General features: G+C 66.4%; 1 protein-coding gene across 1 annotated transcript in view; it reads left to right on the top strand.

The window, feature by feature from the left end:
- Nucleotides 1-16,798, top strand: part of CACNG3 (calcium voltage-gated channel auxiliary subunit gamma 3) — a 44,146-nt gene extending 27,348 nt beyond the window's left edge. The window contains exons 2-4 of the mRNA XM_016140858.2: nucleotides 9,970-10,053; nucleotides 11,902-12,042; nucleotides 15,782-16,798. Of these exons, the coding sequence (XP_015996344.1) occupies nucleotides 9,970-10,053; nucleotides 11,902-12,042; nucleotides 15,782-16,293 (737 nt within the window). The 3' untranslated portion in view covers nucleotides 16,294-16,798. The remainder of the gene's footprint in view (nucleotides 1-9,969; nucleotides 10,054-11,901; nucleotides 12,043-15,781) is intronic.
- The last annotated feature ends 626 nt before the right edge of the window (nucleotides 16,799-17,424 follow it).

Raw genomic sequence — 17,424 nt, 5'->3', positions numbered from 1 at the left:
GATCCTGCCAATGACCCCGCGTGGCGCTCCGCCGGGAATGGGAGCCGCGCTCTGTGCAGCCAGCCCTCGCTTCGCCTCCTGTCCTGTCCAGGACCCCCAGTGTGAGTGGCCCTCGCGTCCCCTTAGACCCGCCAGACGGCGCCAGTCTGCCAGGGGCCTCACGTGTGGCGACCTCGGTAACTCTGAGACGCACTGACCGGGCGCCTGTAGAGTGTCCCTCCTTTCGGCTTCGCCCGATGCCCTCCTCATGACCGCGTCGGGGTCGTGGGGTTTGAGAGAAAGGCCCCCAAAGGGCCACCCCATCACGTCACATCCAGGGGACACGTCACCCACGCCGTGTGCCCCGTTAGCGTCGAGCTCGGTCACGGGGGGTCGCATGCATTTGGCCAGTCTCCCTGGCCCCCCATCCTGTCCTCCCTGCTCTGAAGGAGGTCACTTCGCACCGGCGTGGGGACTCACGCTCCTTCCCCGAGGCTGGAGGCCCCACATGTCACCTGGGTCCCTCTGGACAGGGGGCGTGTTCTCCCGTTCACCCAGTCATGACTTCAGATCAACGCCGACTCAGATATGACCCAACGCTTGCTTTGTCCCGGGGCGGCTCTGAGCTCCTTCCCTGGGCTCCTGTGCCCTTTGTCACCCCCGCCCCGCCCTGCATGTCCCCGAACACTCCCTGATCCCCCGGCCTGCAAGGAGCTCAGGGCGCCTCTGGCGCACGCCCGCCCTCCTCCGCCCTGGGGACTGGGGTCAGGGACCGAGGCCCGGGGCTGCCATGCCCCGGGCTGCAGGGCACTGCCCCTTCCGGGCCCTCTGGGCAGACGGAGCTGGGCGACGGCGACAGCTAGCCCACGCGCTCAGCCTTACCCGCTGTACCCACAGCTACTCCCAGCTCCATGCGGCTGTGTCTGCGGGAGCTGAGCGAGCTCGTGCTCACGTCCCGACTCCGCGTGGCTGCTCCTCACCTTCTCCCCCCTCGAGGACGGCTGTATTTCCAGGGCTTTTGGGTTCCGTGGCCCTGTTGCCTCCCCCACACTTTCTCGGGGGGCCGGGGGAGAACGGGAGGGGAGAGGCGCACCCCGCACCTCTTTGCTGCCGCCGGGTTTCGATGGAGGCGTTTGGGAGCGCGTGGGAGGGGGAGACATGCCGGAGGGTGGCGTCCCCCAGGCCGTCGAGGGGCCGACGGCCCTTTTTGCCCTTTTATTTCGAAGGGGCGGGACTCTGAGAGCACCTGAGGGCACAGCTCGCCCACTGCGAGCCACGGACCCCCGACACCCTGGCTCAGCCCCGGACAGCGGGCTGTTATTCTAGTCCATTCCTCGCTCTGCGGGGCCCTCTTTTGAGCTGTGACGAAGGTCTTTTGAGCTGAGTGGCTTCCAAAGTCCTTTTAAGTCCCAGGTAGAGACCTGTCTTTTGTTCGCGACCTGTGGATCTGGGACCTCATGGGGCAAACAATGGGCCCTCAAATCAACAGGCAAGTGTCACAGACTCCGGTGACTGGCGAGCCGAGGGGCTGTGCCCAACGAGGCGGGGTAGGAGGGGGCGCTGGCAGCCTGGGGATCACACAGCCCGGTGCAGAAAGGTGGGCCCACCAGTGCCAGGTCTTCTGACTTTTGGGGAAGAAGCCAGAAATCCAGATTTTTGCGTGACACTTACAGTTTTTAAATCTTGGCTCTGATGGACAAGTCTGGAGATCAGGTTCCTCGCGAGCCTGAGGCGCAGCCCGGCTCCCTCCAGCAGGGTCCGTTAGCATCGCGGCTTCCCGCCCCGCGTGTGTGGGCCGCCCCGGCCCTCGCTGTGTGGACGTCTCCGTCCCCGAGGGCCCGCCGCTCCTAGCCGCCGCGTGGTGTCTTCACCGCGAAGCCGGCGATTCCTCCCGGGAATCGGCACGCCGCCTCCGCCTCCCGACCTCTGTTCCGTGGTGCCATCCAGGAGCCCCCCTCCCAGGTGGGGGGTACAGAACAGGGGCCGAGGGCTCGGAACGCAGTGGCGATTGGGAAGCCGTGGCCGGGTGGCCCCCTGGCCGGCTCGTGAGGGAGCCGCAGTTTCGCACAGGCCCCTGCACAGTGCGCGCTGGCCTCGCCCGCAGAGGGCCCGGTGGGGAGCGCCCAGCCCCGAGCTTGCACCCACGGGCCTGACGGAGCCCCCAGCCCCTCCTCCTCCTCGTCAGCTCAAGGTCTTCTCCAAACGCGGGCTGGAGGGTCGGAGCACACGGGTCCCTCCGCCTGGCCCTGCTCCGAGGGCCGCCCTCGCCGTCACCAGCACCGCCGAATCGGCGACATCTGCCGGGCGCATCACACACAGCAGACGCCGAGCCGCGGGCTCCAGAGGCTCGTCAGGGCTGGTCCCCAGTGCGCCTCGGGGGCGTGTGCAGCGTGTCCACAGCTGGCCCGGGGCCACAGCCGGGGAGCTGGGCTGGGGCGTGACCTTGAGCCCCCCCCCCCCCGCTCCCGCCTCCCCAGTGGAGGACCAGGAGCCCTCGAGCCTCACCCGCCCTGTGGAACAGCAAGAGGAGGCTCAGCCCCGCTCCCCGACCCCGGCAGACCGGCCCGGAACACGCCGCGCCCGCCCCGTGCGAGCCCTGGCGGGGGACCAGGCTCGGCCTCGCGACCGGCCCACACGCCCACACTCTGGGGCCCCCCCGAACGCCGAGCGCTCCCCGCCTGTTCAGGGCGGGTGTTCCCTTTGCCAGTCTGTGCTCACTCCCCAGGGGGACAAAGCCCCGGCGGGAAGGTCCTGGCCTGGTTCCCGAGTCTCCCCAGCCCCGGCAGGGCACAGGCGGTGTGGAGCTCACGGGGTGACGACCGATCGACCCGCCTGCGGCCTCGCTCGGCTCCGGGCTCCTTCCCAGACCGTGCCCAGCAGGCCCGGCTGGACGCCCCGCGACATCACCCTGCCCCCCGGAGCTCCCCAGCCCCCCGGCTTTGATCTAGGCGGTGCCGTGTCCGCCCTTGGCCCTTGGGAGCGGGTGATAGCTCCGCCCGTTGTCGGGCACCCCAAGGTCCCCACGGGGAGCGGGAGCAAGGAGACCAGGTTCAAGTGCCAGCCCCGCGGCTTGGCCGGGTCACCCCGGGGTCACCTCCTTCACGTGTCCTGGCCGGCGAGAGGCGGGTAGAATGCTCATGTGACACGCTGGGGCCAACGGGGCGGGCCGGCGTCCCCGGCTGGGGCTGGGGAGTGGATGAGGGAGCGGCCAAAGGGAGGGCCCGCGGGCCACGCGGCGGCCGTCACCCGTGTCACCACCCTCGCGGCCCGCGGCCCGGGACGTGCTGCGCACGTTAGTCACGGGGTCCGGTCACGCCGGCCGTTCCAGCTTCCTGGGTGAGGAAACCGAAGCTTAGGGACGGGGAGAAGTTTAGACAAGGTCGTCCCGGCTTTGACCTTGGGCGTGGCTGGTCCCCGAGCCTGCGCTCCCCCCAGGCCGGCGCCCGGGCGTCGCAGGGTCCCGTGGTGGCAGGCGGGTGGACGGCGTGGAGGGGCTGGGTGTCTCCTCAGCCTCCCGCAGGGGCCGCAGGCAGGTCACAGGGGCGGGGAGACCGGGCCCCTGAGGCTCGGAGCCGCCGGGCTTCCTCGTCCTGGCTCGGGCAGCAGCCCCGGCAGCGAGGTCCGGGGGGAACACAGCCTGGCTCGGGCACCTGCAGTGTCTGCGGGTTCAGGAGTCCGGAGGGGTGATGACCCCCCTCCCTGGGCGGGGGCGTCTGTGTTTGCAGGAGGTGCTGGTGGCTGGAGGAGGGGAGAGTTGTAAGTGGGGTGCGGTGGGGCGTGCCGACTACACAGACCCCGGACCAGCAGCGTCTCTGGGGGCCTGTTAGAGACACGGACCCTCAGGCCCCACCCAGGCCTGTGGACGCAAACCCAGGGGCACCTGTACCCTAAGGAGCCCTCAGGGTGCTCTGCCCACCCCGGCCCCCAGGTTTGAGACGCTCCACCCCTGGGGTGCCCTGTCTCTCTCGTCCTTGGCATGGCAGGCTCGGGTCGGCGTCTGACCTCAGCTCGGAGGCCCCGTCCGGAGTGTCCCCCACCTCCGGGTGACCGTGGCTGGCTGTCACGGAGCCTGTTTGTCTCCCTCGCACGTCCACCTGCAGGAGGAGCTTGTCCCTCCCCGCCGCCCCCACACCCACGAAGGCGAAATCTCATTCTTCTCCTGACCGTCCGCCTCCCTGGAGCCAAGTGTGCTGCTCAGCGCACAGTAGGCGCTCTGCAGACTCTCGTTTGAACAAGCGAGGGCGCGAACGCAGCTCCCTGCCCAGAGCCCAGCTCGCCAGTGCCCGGGTGGCTTCTGGCCTCGCCGGCCCTGCTGACCCCACGGCGGCTCCTTCACTTCCAGCCACACGGCTCCGGGGACTTCCAGCTCAGGGGAGGATTTCCCGTGCGGACGGGGGCAGAGTGACTTTGGGCAAATTCCTGCTGCCCCGTGAGGCATGGGAAGTCCGTGCCACCCACCCCAGAGGGAAGGGGGAGCCTGGGCCCTTCCTTCTACAAGGGGACTATATGACAGCCGGGGCAGGAAGCTCCCGGGACCTCAGGCTTCTGGTGGCACCAGCCACCGGTCACGTGTCTGGACGTGGCATGAAATAACATCTCACCACATGGCGAGAAAGCGACTTGCCTTTCTAGTCACAGTATCTAGCTGGGATTTAATAAACATTTTGTTTCCATCGTATCCATTTTTGCATTGTGTTTCTATCCGGCCTCCTATTTATGGCCAGCGCTTTCCACTTAACTAACAGGATATCGAGTCGCCTTTTAAAATAAATTTCAGTTTTTTTTTTTTTAAAAAGTGCGAGTTGATTTGAAGAGAAACGTAAGACAAGGACTGAGAGCACGTGACGTACGTCCGTGGAGAGCGACGAAGGCCGGAGGACACGTGGTGAGCGGTGGCCGCGCCCGCGTCACGGGGCCGCGCTTCAGGAATCGGGGTGCTTGGGCTTTGGGAGAGGCACGGGGAGCATTGGCCTCGGGCAGTCGGGCCCCTCCGGGGCGGCACCCAGGGGCGCTCACCGCTCTGCCGTGAAACCTCGACGCCTCCACGGGGAGGGCGGTGAGCTCTCGGCTCGGCGCGGGGTCCGTCATCGAGTGGGTCCCCACGGTCGCCCCCTTGCCGTTTTGCTCCCGACTGGACGGCAGGGAATGTTTGTTTTTCTCACGGCTCTTCGGACTTGCGTTTTGGGGCGGGAGGTTGTGGAGCTCATGCGAATGCCGCGCGCGGGGGAACCCTCGTGACGACCCCGAGAGTGACGCGGTCGGGCGTCGCCCCTTTCTCAGACGAGGGAGCCGGTTCAGTCGCCGAGGTTACGCAGCTCGTGCGGTGGGGGGGCCTGAGCTGGAAGCCAGACTGGCTGGGGGGTGGGGGGACGTGGGAGAAGAAGAGTCTGGAACCGAGACCAGCCAGCCCCGCCCCGCCCCGGGCCGGCCGACGGCCCCGGAGGCGCTCACGTCGGCCTCGTTCCTTAGCTCAGAGAGAGACACGACATGCACTGTCTCCAGACGCCCCCAGAGACACGGCCCAGCCGGGCCGGTGGCAGCCCTGCGGCCCCATCGACACCTCGCAGGAGCCCCGGGCACCGCAGGGCACACGCCGGAGACCGCCACGCCCAGCCGCGCTCCGTGGCTGCCGGCCGGCCCCGCCCCATCGGGCACAGGCGCCCGCCTCGCTCTTCCCTCCGCCGAGGTGCGGAGCCCACGGACGCTGTGCCGGCAGCGATCGGGAAACAGTCCGAGGTGTTACCTCCCAGGAGACTTTTAAATCTGAAAGATATGGGGAGAGGGAGCCGAAGGCGTGAAACTCAGTCAGAGTCCACTTGGAAAACGGAGCGCGAGATGCCTCAGCCGCCCCCCGTTCTGCCTCCTGAATCTTTTCCCTTCCGCACCCGCAGAGGTGACCTTCTCAACCTTTTCTTACGCTCGCTGAGACTCATCTCTGCCCAGGTCTGTACCTAACTGAACACCTCCCGGTCTGGCTGTCGGTCCACGGGAGAAACTGCAGACGGTGGTCCTGCTGGAGCCACTCACATCGCCGGCTCCTGCTCACATTCGGGGGAGAAGCCGCGGTGTTACGGAGGTCGGGGACGGGGGTGGGGGGGGCATCCGGTCTCTTTACCTCGCCGAGCTAAACCCCAGCGTGGCTTGTGCTCCGAGCGCCAGAACTATTCCTGGATGGCAGGTGCAGCTAATGGTTGCCGTGGCAACCGCCCATGCTTAATGAACAGAGGAGCGGGGACGAGGCCGGGTGAATGTCAGGGCCCCCGATGGATGTGCCGCGGAGTGAAGCCGTTGGCGCCGGCGGCACCGGTCGGCGGAGGCTGAAACGAGCAGCCCCAGGGCAGCTGGAAAGGGGCCCGGGCGCCTCTCGCTCCCCCTGTCAGGTCGGCGGGGGGCAGGACGGCACGGAACGCCCCAGCAGGCGGCTTTCCACAGAGACACCGCGAACCCAGGCTCCGGCTTCGCGGGCGCGACGCGTTCGCAGGCTTCGCGGAGGGCGGGAGTCCGAGCCCAGATCGCTCGTGAGTCGCGATGTCGCTGTAAAAAAAAAAAAAAAAAAAAAAAAAAAGTCTCTCTGGGATGATGATTTTTTAATGAAGAAAGTGCCACATCAGGGTTTAAAAAATAACCTTTGGAAAGACACCGTCAAGGGCAAGAGAAGACCAGCCACGGACTGGAGCAAATGGTAGCGGAAGTCACATCCGTGGCCCTAAACACGCGGAGAACTCTCAGACCTCTGCTGTGAGACGACGAGCGCCCCGAGTCCACGACGCGCCGGAGACCCCGAGCAACGCCTCGCCAGAGACGGCACGCGGGTGGCCCCGTGGGAAGGCGCCCGCGCTCTGTCCTCGGCGGCATGCGAGCCTGCGCGCATGGCCGTGCGGCGACCCGGCACCGGGGGCGGCTGGCGGGGACACGGAGCCCCGGGAAGACAGGTGGGCGGTCTCTTACGAAAGCTCGCAGCAGGCTCTCACCGCACGATCCCGCACCACGCACCCTGGGGTTTACTCCTTGGTCCCTACGTCCCGCAGGACCCCGCACGTCCACTCTGAAGCAGCTGCCCCCGCCGCTGCCCGAACCCGGACGCAGCCGTGACGCCCTTGGGCAGGTGACGGATGAATGACCTGTGGCCCACCCAGACGGTGAAGAGTTTGTCACTCGGCGCCCGAGAGAAGTGAGCCGTCCGGCCACAGAGGACAAGGAGGAGGCTCAGGTGCACGTGACCGAGCGAAGGGAGCCGATCCGGCGAAGGCTCGCGCCGCGGCCCGCCCTGACCTGGGGGCCACCACTTCACGGGCGATGAGGAGGAGCACCCCCTCTTTGTTTAATCGCTCTTTAAAATCCCATCATGCCACGGGTGCGTCTTTTCCGGTTTTAAAACCCCGACTGACGCCCACGACGCTCGTAGCTGTAATGTATTGAGTCCTGACAAGGTGCCAGGAGCCGCCCCAGGCGAGGGTGACGAGGGGTGACGCAGCAGCGTCTCCTGTCACCCCAGTTCTCACGACAGCTCCGTGACGAGTTGCTTCCGGCGACCGACTTCACTCTGCAGAAGGGGGAAATGAGGTTCACAGAGGGGACGGGCCGTAGGCGCCTCAGGCGATGAAGGGCCCCCCGGAGGGACTGCGCCCTGGTCCTGCCAGGGAGCATCACCACGTGGAAATGGGGGGGACCCCCCTCCACCCCCCTCCACCCCCGTTTTCAGAGAAGCTGCAGATCAGGTTTCCCTGGGACGCATCCTGGGTTTTAAATCGCAGAAACATGTCGAATTGTTTGTAGATGCAACAAAACAGGCTCTAAAATATCGCACGTAAAAATACACACACACGAAACGAAACATGTTGCAAACCAGACTGGCCCTCGGCGCCTGGCATTACCTGCTTTAGAAGCGTCTGCCCGCGATGTCCTCTGGTCCCAGGGAGGCCCAGAGCCGCTTCGCCTCAGAGAGTTAGTGCCACCTCGCAGGGCAGTAATCTGCAGACCAGGGGCCAGCAGAGGCTGTCCTGAGCCAGACGCCCGCTGCTTCCAGCCCCGCCGTCCTCGCCAGGAGAACTCGGCTCTGCCGTCGGCCGCGTTGGGCGGAGCTGAGAACAAAGGCGTGTCAGCGCGGTTTCAGTTACAGACTCCGACGCTTGGGTTTCGTACATGTAGCTTTTACATGTCACGAAACAACACGCTTCTCTCGATTTCCGCCCGAGCACCTAAATACGTCAAAGCCGTTGCCGGCTCGCGAGCTGTGGGGGTGCGCACAGCGGGTGGGCCGTGTGGGACCCGTAGCCCGACGCCCTTGCTCCGGGCCCCGCGGCACCGGCCGGCCCCGCGGCCGGGCGCCCAGCCGCCTCGGGCCCGTGTCGCACTCACACGCAGGCACATACATGGAGTCGTTACGGGAGACCGTGCGGCCAGGCACACTCGCGCCTGGAGTGTGCCCTCGGGAAATAAGTCCCTTGCCTCTCCAAGCCTCGGTGTCCTCGCCTGTTACATAGGGATCATGACCTTGCAAGGCCACTTTGAGAGCTCGGGATGGCAGGCTGTGCGTGGGGCACACTCAGCGTGTGTGACTTAGGCCGACTCGCCAGCCGGCCAGCCGCGGGGAGGGGCCTAGAAACAGACATGTGACTGAAACACGAATCTCCGAACAAGAGCAAAGGCCTTTTCTCCACATTAGGGAAGACATGTCGAGTTTGTTTTTCCTTCCGAGAATTCGCTCCGGGACGCGCCTTCCCGGTTCTGAGTCTGTTCTCCACCCGGGAAGCAGAGACTCGGCGCCAAGGGGACGGGTCACACGCCACGCCACATTTATCGTGCGATGGCCCCGGCTGGAGCCTCATTGCAGCAGGGGCTGAGCATGTGGCGCTCTCGCTAGTACGTGACAGTGACTCACGCGGTGACGGTGGCCGCCATTCCTCGTGCGAGCCGAAACCACGGGCTCGAAGCCTGGATTCAGACGCCGATGCCCCCCTCTTCGGCGGTGACACCCCCAACCTCCTCCGTGATTGCGAGTAGCCTCATCAAGGTCAGCGTCGACACCCTTAGCTTCCAGAAGCGCGAACGAGAAAAGGATTGGAAGCTTTCGGCCCCGGGCCTTCGGGACGAAGGGCCGACCACGATGCCGAGGCTCCCGGAGCCTCGCAAACGATAACGGGCTTCGCACACCGCCTTATTTCATCACTGCAGTGACTCAGACAGCGCGGGCTCCGGACCGCGCGCCCAGCCCCGCGTGACTCTGCCCCTCGCCGGCCGTCCACGCCGCCGCCAGCCGCCTGGCCCCCGCACGCTGTCTCCGCCGCCGGGGACCCGAGGCCGTGACTCCATGACGCACGCCGTCTGCGGCGAGAAGGTCTGGAACCGTTCGCCGTGGACAGGAGCCGGCAGAGCGGTCGCTGCCCCCAGAGCCTGGAGCATTGGCTACGCCACACTCACCCACGACCGCGTTGAGTCGCGCTGAGGTTGAAGAAGAGGAAGCAAAATGCCGCCCGTTTCCCCACGGTGATTGATGTCCTGCAGCTCCGTGTCCCCGTCCCCCGAACGGGCGGCCGCACAGCAAGCCATGGCCCCCGGCCGAGGGCCCGGGCAGGGCTGGGGCCTGGGCCAGATGCGGGCGTCCCCGGGGGGAGCGGGCTGCTCCCGAATGCCAGCTCCGCCCCGAACCTGTGGAATCTTCCGCACGGCGTCCTCGTCCTCGTCTACAGGACTCGGCTGCCTTTCTCCCCGCTCCTCCCTAGCTGGGGGAGGGAGGAAGGTGGGACAGGCCTCCTGGCGAACGAGTCTGCTTCATAGCTCTCTGCGCTTCTAGCAGATTCCAAGATCTGGCAAAGTCTGGGCGGCAGACAATGCCAGGCTTCTGCCACCCTCCCCACCCCCGCCCGCCTCGCGCCTCCGTCCGCGTCCTGAGGGAGACGCGTCTCGTGAGGCCGGCCCGGAGCACTGGGCGCACCTTCGCCGCGGCGGGGAGGACCCAGGCTCAGGACCCTGTCTGTCTCGTCTCCACAGGGGCCTTCCGAGGGGTGTGCAAGAAAATCGATCACTTCCCAGAGGACGCTGACTACGAGCAGGACACGGCCGAGTATCTCCTCCGTAAGTCCCCGAGTCCCGGTCTCCCCGGGGGGGAGGGGGTACGGGGAGGGTGCCCCGCCCTCGCCCAGCCGCCTCTGAGCTTGCGGCTGCTCCGTCCGTCCACACCGCGGACCCGGGTGTGAGCCACAGAGCCACCAGAGAGAGACCATCCGAGGCATTTCCTTTAACGCGCATACACGGTTCCTGCTTCCCCGGTGGGGGGCGGGGTGTGAGGCGCCCACAGGCAACGGGCGAGGTGCTGAGCGCACGTCCCCCTCTGCCCGACTGGCCTTTGGTTCCCCCCACCCCCGCTGGGGCAGAGCCGGCGTCTGCACCGGGTCGTCCCAAGGTCATGCCCAGATACGATGCAGGCCTGTCCCATGTGCAGCACGCCGGAGGCCGTAGAGTGCGGTCACTTCAAGCGAGGCCGCTGGACGCGGGTCGAGCGGGGCCCCTGCTCCCCTCCCCCCACCCCGCCCACTTGCTGGACCTGAGCCGAGCCGCATTATCTCTGGTCTGTCACCCTTCTTAATCTTGTTGGAAATGAGATTACAATGTCACCCACCCACCGGGCAGGGCCCTGATTAAATCGCCTCGGGCACACGGGAGGGACTTGGCCGCAGGCTCGGCGCGTCGTCACGGAGGGATGCGTGTTAGCACTGTGCGTGACGTGGGACGAGCCGCGGCCAGTCTCGCTGCGGACCCGGCCAGCATTGGCCCAGGCCGGCGCAGAGCGTGCGGCTAATGTCCCGTGCACCTGCCGCCTTCCGCCAGCCTGAGTGCGCCGCCCGCCCCAGAGGGGTCGGAGGCCTCGACTGACTTCTCTCAAGGAGCATTAAGGATAAGGCTTGGTTTTGGATTTTTTAAACCGTTATCATAAAAACAACAAAAATTGAGAAGTCGTCCTATTCAGATCATGCCTATAACTCTTCAGAGAGTGTTTGGGGGATTAACATCCTTTCCAGGCCTGGCCACGCCCGCGGGGCTGAGGGTGGGCCCTGGGTCGGGCCTGGGTCTGCCCGCTGGCCGGTCGTCCACTGACGGTGGGCGTCCGCTGGAGAGAAACGGTCGCTCGTAAGCCGAGTTTGCAGCGTAAACAGGCCGTTTCTCTCTTTCCCTCCTGATGCGAATACTGGGACTTGTCCAAATGCCTCGGAGGGTGTGATTGTCCCAGCAGCCCCTAAAGTTCGGCGTGTGGGATAAAGGCCAGGTTTGGGGGGGACGGCCCCAGTTGGGGGACGACGGAGATTAACCGGACTTGACGTGAAGTCCGGAGCAGGTGCCCGTGGCCCGCGGTGTCTGCCCTCTTGGACCCTAGATCGACCGTGACTTACACTTCACAACCTGCGAACCTGATGTCAGGTTCTTTGGAGCCATCAATTGCTTCTCGCCCCTGGGCAGACAGGGGGCCCCCACGCCCCGCCTGCGCCACCGTCAGCCACAGGACGAGGCTCAGGTTAAGCAGGGACCTTAGACCACACGCGATTTCCTGCTGGGAATTTCGGAATCCCTGACCCAGCCGTGTAGAGAGCCCCCTCCCCCCAGGAACTGCCTGTTCCCATGTGACCTGCGGGATGAGGGGGCCGCACCCCGACTTTTCTTCCCTTTCTTGTCTCGCACACCGTTGGGCGGCTGGCAGCTTAAACCCATAGCAGGAGGTATCGTCACCTGCAGGTCCTGTCCCCCAGAGACGCCCCATAACACAGCCCTGGAGCCAGCCCGAGTCCACGCTCAATGATTAAGCCTTTTGGGGTGCCCACTGCAGGGGACCCGGCGTGGGCGCCACGGCCTCGCTCCCCTCAGCCACGGCTCCCCGCGGCCGGCGGCCGGCCGGGCGCCCGCGACGGCCTCCGCTCCCTCTCCCCGCAGGGGCGGTGAGGGCCTCCAGCATCTTTCCCATCCTCAGCGTCACGCTGCTGTTCTTCGGCGGGCTGTGCGTGGCGGCCAGCGAGCTTCACCGCAGCAGGTACAACGTCATCCTCAGCGCGGGCATCTTCTTCGTCTCCGCAGGTGGGTGCCACCCCCCCCCCCCCGCCCTGAGCTCTGCATGGGCACCGGGCCCGGCGGGGGCCACGGGGACCGGCGGATGCTGTGTCGGGGACCAGCCGGGGGGCCCAGCCGAGCGCGGCATGAAGCAGGGAGGGGCCCGGGGCGGAGCTCGCGCTTGCGCGCGGGGCGGGCTGTGGTGGTGCGTGTAGCGTGTGCCCTGCGGGCCGGGCCGAGGGCTCGAAGGGTCCGGCCTCCTGGCCGCCCGCCGCCTCGGCCCTCTGCGGTGCGTGCGCCGGCGAACTCGGGCTCACGCCTCCCCGAGTGCTCAATTCCTCACGTTACTCATGGCATCTCCGGGAGCAAAGCCGAAACCGGCCGCCCCACACGCTCTGGGGGCAGGCCCATGACAGCCTTGACCAGAAGGCGGCCCGGGTCGCAAGGAGGGCAGAGACGGTCTTCGAGAAGGGGCCCCCTCCTGCCCCCCTCCATCGCCGCCCCTCCTCCGCTCGCCTCGTCCTGGTCCCTTTCCCCTGAGGCCCCCTCCCTCCTCCATCTCCTCCTGCCCTGTGCAAGGAGCGCGGCGGGGGTGGGGCTCGGGACCAGCCGATGGGACTCGACTGTCCGCCGATGGCCTCGCGCTTTGCCCGGCCGCGGCGGAATCTTTGCTGGGACGGGGACAGAGGGAGAGGACAGAGCGGTGGGTGAGAGGGGTCCCCCCGCCTGGGTTTGGGTTCCCGCTGCCCCCGGGGCCAGCTCCCTGCGCCTCGGGCGCCTCGGCTGTGGCCTGGGACCCTCTGACGGCACCTGCTTCGCAGGCCCTCGCTCGCCCTGCCCCCGTCCCCACGCCTCCCCGTCTGTGAAACGAGGCGGCTGGCCACATCCAGCTCTGCGTCTCCAGGAGCCGACTCCAGCCACGGACCAGGGGAAAGCCGCCACGGGGTCCCCCCACAGCGGGCGGTGGCCCCCGACCTCACTCTGGGTGGGCCAACTCGGGGTCCGGCCCGGCTTCGAGGCCTGTTCGCGTCTCCGGCGGCCTGAGCAGACCGCCTCGGCTCCGACGGGCCCGGGGGTGACGTGCTGGGCTGACGTGAGCGTTTCCTGCACATGGGGATCATTATTTCGTCCCCCAAGGGGACCGCTAGGGAAGAGAGGGTCAGCATAGCTTTCTTCTCACCAGAGTTGTTGTCAGACATGGCAGGCGATGACTCATGTGGGCACGGGGGCGGGGGACGCCGGGGCAGGGGCGAAAGCCACCCGAGACCCGCCCCCCCGGTCGCCCCGAGGGGCCCGAAGACCTTGGATTTTCCACCTGCACCACGAAAGCTCTGGGGGATTCTGGACTCTCTAAGGCTCTTCTGTGCTCAGCGGTGACCAGCCCTTTGTTGAGCACCTACTATGTGCCGGGCGCTGAGGGGCACGGGCTCCCAGGCCAGGCCGCCCACTCCCAGCTGCGCCACCTCCTGCAAGCCTCTTAACCTCTCTGTGCCTCGGTTTCCTCATCTGGAAAATGGGGGTAAAAACGTCCCTGCCGCTCACGGCGGTGCGAGGTCTGAATGTCTTGGAAAAGTGCCGAGCACACAGGGGCCGCTCGCTACACTGTAGCCGCTATTACATACATTGTTGCATTTGGTCCTCAGGCCCCCTCCACGCCTCGCACGCAGGGCGCTCTCGCTGTGGGTCAGGCCCTGGACGGGCGTGTGGGGCCATGGCAAGGAGCAGAGCTAGCCTTGTCCCTGCCCTCGGGGACTCACAGCCTTGGGGCAGGGAGGAGGTGACGGCCACTATACACCTTGTTGTCCCTAAGCTTCGTCAGCGGGACCTAAAGCCACCCACGGCGACGGGACAGTCCTCGGCTCCCATCCCGCCCCCGCCGACTCGGGGCGTCACCTTCTCTGTGCCCCGTTTCCTGCCTTGCACGCGCACAGACTTTGCACGGGGCCCGGCACGTGACGCCGGCCCCGTGGGCATAAGGCGACTCGCGTGGCTTCCCGCCTCGGTTCGCCCGGCGTGACATCTGAGCCTCGCTCTCCTTTGTTGTTTCCTTTTGTTTTCCGGGTAAGACTTCCTTCCGCAGCTCCCCAAACTTTGCCACCAGCATTTCCCGGCTGGCAGAGGGAGTCGGAGGATGTCACGGGAAGCCACCTCCCCTTAACACTCAAAAATTCATGCGACTCCGTTCTCTCCTCATTATATCCGCACTCATTTTAATAGAGAAGACTGTGTCTGCCCTCCTGGTTTGCAAGCCGAGCTGACACTTCGGGACGAGGACCTGCTTTTCATCCTGTAGCTTTCTGCAGCCCGCGCGGGGCTGGCTGTGCCAGCCCGAGTGAGGGACAGCTCAGCGATCAGAACTCGCCGCCTCTCTGCCATGTGCCCAGGCGGAGCAAAGCCGCTGCACACAGGGCAGAGGCCGCCTGGCCCTGCCCGCCAGCCCCAGGGGGCGTGGGGCCGGACGGCATCTTCAGAATGTTCACCCCCTGCGGGCATGTGCACCTCTAGTCGGAACGGAACCAGGCCCAGGGGCCGTGCTAGGCCAAGCCGGAGCGCCTTGGATGCTGGACTGTGGGGAGATCGTGGGGTCCCCAGGAAGAGAGTCAGGTGCTCACAGAACAGACGGGGGCCTCGGGAGGCCACCAGACACGATTATTTCCCGATGGGAGTGAGGGTTCAGCCTCCAAGCGGCCTAAATTTGGAGGCAAGGAGATGTCAGATGATGTAGTGGCCTCTCTGAGCTGTCATGGGGCCTCAGAGCCCGGACGAGGCCCTTGAAGCTAAGGGACAGAGAGAGATGGCCTGCCTTCGGGGCAGCGAGGTAAGAAGCAGCCACACGCACACGGCCCCCAGCCCGGGCTCCGTGGGTCCTTCTCACCACTCCCTGGGGACTCGGTCCGTCGCCCGCTCCTGGGGCGGCTACTTCCCGTGCCGGTCTGTTGGCACCTGGGAGCACTAAGTCTGCAGACCTTGCCCACTGGGGGCGATGGCATCACGTTTCCCAATCCTTGAGACTCGGACAGCTGGCCCCGAGCAGTTTCTTACTGTGCGGACGTGAAGACCTGGCGGGTTTGTTAGCGTCCCAAACGGCAGCTCCGGCCCCCGTGTGCCCCCCAGACGGAGACTCCCCACAGGCAGCCCCAACCCACCGGGCCCAGGTCTCTTCTCCTCTCTAAGCCCGCTCTCTCCGCTGCCCGGTACTTTAGCTCCCGAGGCCACCGACGACCCCATGACTCGGGCCGGAACCCTAACGAGTCGTTTTCCCTCACGCCCCAGCCTGTCGTCACGGGCTCGGCCCCCTCGCATTTCAGGACCCAGCGCAAACGTCACCTTGTCTTCAGGGGCAGCGGCTTAGGCACCGTCTCTCCCCCGGCTCCTGGGCCACGTGCCTGTGTCCCTGCCTTTCGCTGTGATTGCGTTTGCACGGCGGTCTCTGGCGAGGCGCTCGGGGCACGGGCCTAGACCCCACTCGCGTGACCAAGCCGCTGGCTTCCTGCCGAACCCTGAGCGCCGACCGCGTGACCGCGGCCCAGGGGACAGGCGGGCGCTCCGGGCCGAGCTGCACCTGCCGCAGGGGCCGGCGGCGTCTGCAGCGGGGGCTCGCCACCTGGGCCCCGACTCCTCGTTTCCCAAGAGCCGGACGGTGCGGGAGAGCCCAGCCCCTGGGGTGTCCTGGCCACGCACCCACTCCCCCCATCCCCGGACCGCGAGGAGGGCCGGTCTCCTCCGAGGTCTCTGAACCCCACGCTCCTCTCTCTGCCTCCCCCAGGGCTCAGCAACATCATCGGGATCATAGTGTACATCTCGGCCAACGCCGGGGACCCCGGGCAGCGCGACTCCAAGAAGAGCTACTCGTACGGCTGGTCCTTCTACTTCGGCGCCTTCTCCTTCATCATCGCGGAGGTCGTGGGCGTGGTGGCCGTGCACATCTACATCGAGAAGCACCAGCAGCTGCGCGCCCGGTCCCACTCGGAGCTGCTGAAGAAGTCGGCTTTCGCCCGCCTGCCCCCCTACAGGTACAGGTTCCGGCGGCGTTCGAGCTCCCGCTCCACGGAGCCCCGGTCGCGGGACCTGTCCCCGGTCGGCAAAGGCTTCCACGCCATCCCCTCCACCGACATCTCCATGTTCACGCTGTCCCGGGACCCCTCGAAGATCACCATGGGGACCCTCCTCAACTCTGAGCGGGACCACACTTTCCTACAGTTCCACAACTCCACGCCCAAGGAGCTCAAGGAGTCTCTGCACAACGACCCGGCCAACAGGCGCACCACGCCGGTCTGAGCACCCCGCGCCCCGCCGCCCGCCGCCCCGCCTGGCGCCCGGCGGGGGCGCGGGGCGCGTCTCTGAGGTTGCATGGCATGGTCCTCGTGACGGTACCACTTTTCTCAAAGAATGAAACCAAACGGACTCCGCCCGCTCCCACACCCCGCCCCCGCCCTCCGGGCCCTGACCCCTGACCCCTCGGCCCCCCCAACTCCAAGCCAGGCCCGGGCCGCCCTCCCCTCTCCGCTGTACCAAGTGTGTCCGCTCCCTCCTCCTCTGCCGGAAGGACCTCCGCGTTCTCTCCTTACGCGAGGACTCGGCCCGCGGTCACGGGTGGCGGCTTACGGGTGGGTCCCCGACCCCCCCCAGGCGTGTACTCGGCTGTCCCCCGTTGTCCACTCACACCCGTCCGGGCGGCCCTGGGGGAGGCGTTCACCTTTCCGACCAGAGTCAATGCTGTCAGCGGCCGGAGGCGGCTACTGTAACCAGCGCTCGTGTGATTAAAGGTTTCTCCTTGTCGTAACCAACGCGAGGCTGTCCTGTCTTCCGCGCGCCCCCCCCCCGCCCCCGCCTGCTGCCCAGCTCGGCCGCTCTCCGGGCGCTGGGGAGGCTCCGTGTTCACCCCTCGGGGCCAGCGGCGTCCTCCCAAGTCCGTGCGGCCCCTCACCCGGCTCCCTGGGGAGCAGCGTGGTCAAACGGCTGGTTCCTGCTCCCAGTAGCTCCGGGACCTGGGGAGGCCCAGCTCACCCTCGAGCCCTGGTCTCCCCGTCTTTAAAAGGGAACATGGCATAGGGCACGGACCTGTGAGGCTGAGTCAGGTGTCGCGTGCAGAATGATTAGCACACTGTAAATGACGTAGGCAGATTTTAAACAATCTGTGGGTGGATCCTAGTTAGAATGAGCATGGCATTCGTCCTCCAGGATACTGTAACCAAAACAAAACAAAATAAACCACGGCCCACGGGGCCTAAAATCCAGGGACGTGTTCCTCCCAGTCTGGCGTCCGGAAGGCCAAGGTTGCGGTGCCGGCCAGCGGGTCTCGGCGAGGGCCGCCTCGTGCTGCGTGCTCGTGGGGTGGGGAGAGCGAGATCTCCTGTCCTCTGACAAAGCCACCGATCCCCTCACGGGGGCCCCACCCCGAAACCTCCG

Source organism: Rousettus aegyptiacus, unplaced genomic scaffold, assembly GCF_014176215.1.
Source record: "Rousettus aegyptiacus isolate mRouAeg1 unplaced genomic scaffold, mRouAeg1.p scaffold_m13_p_8, whole genome shotgun sequence".
NCBI lineage: Eukaryota > Metazoa > Chordata > Mammalia > Chiroptera > Pteropodidae > Rousettus > Rousettus aegyptiacus.
Note: the sequence above shows the minus strand (reverse complement) of the source record. Positions and strands in the feature narration are given on the sequence as shown.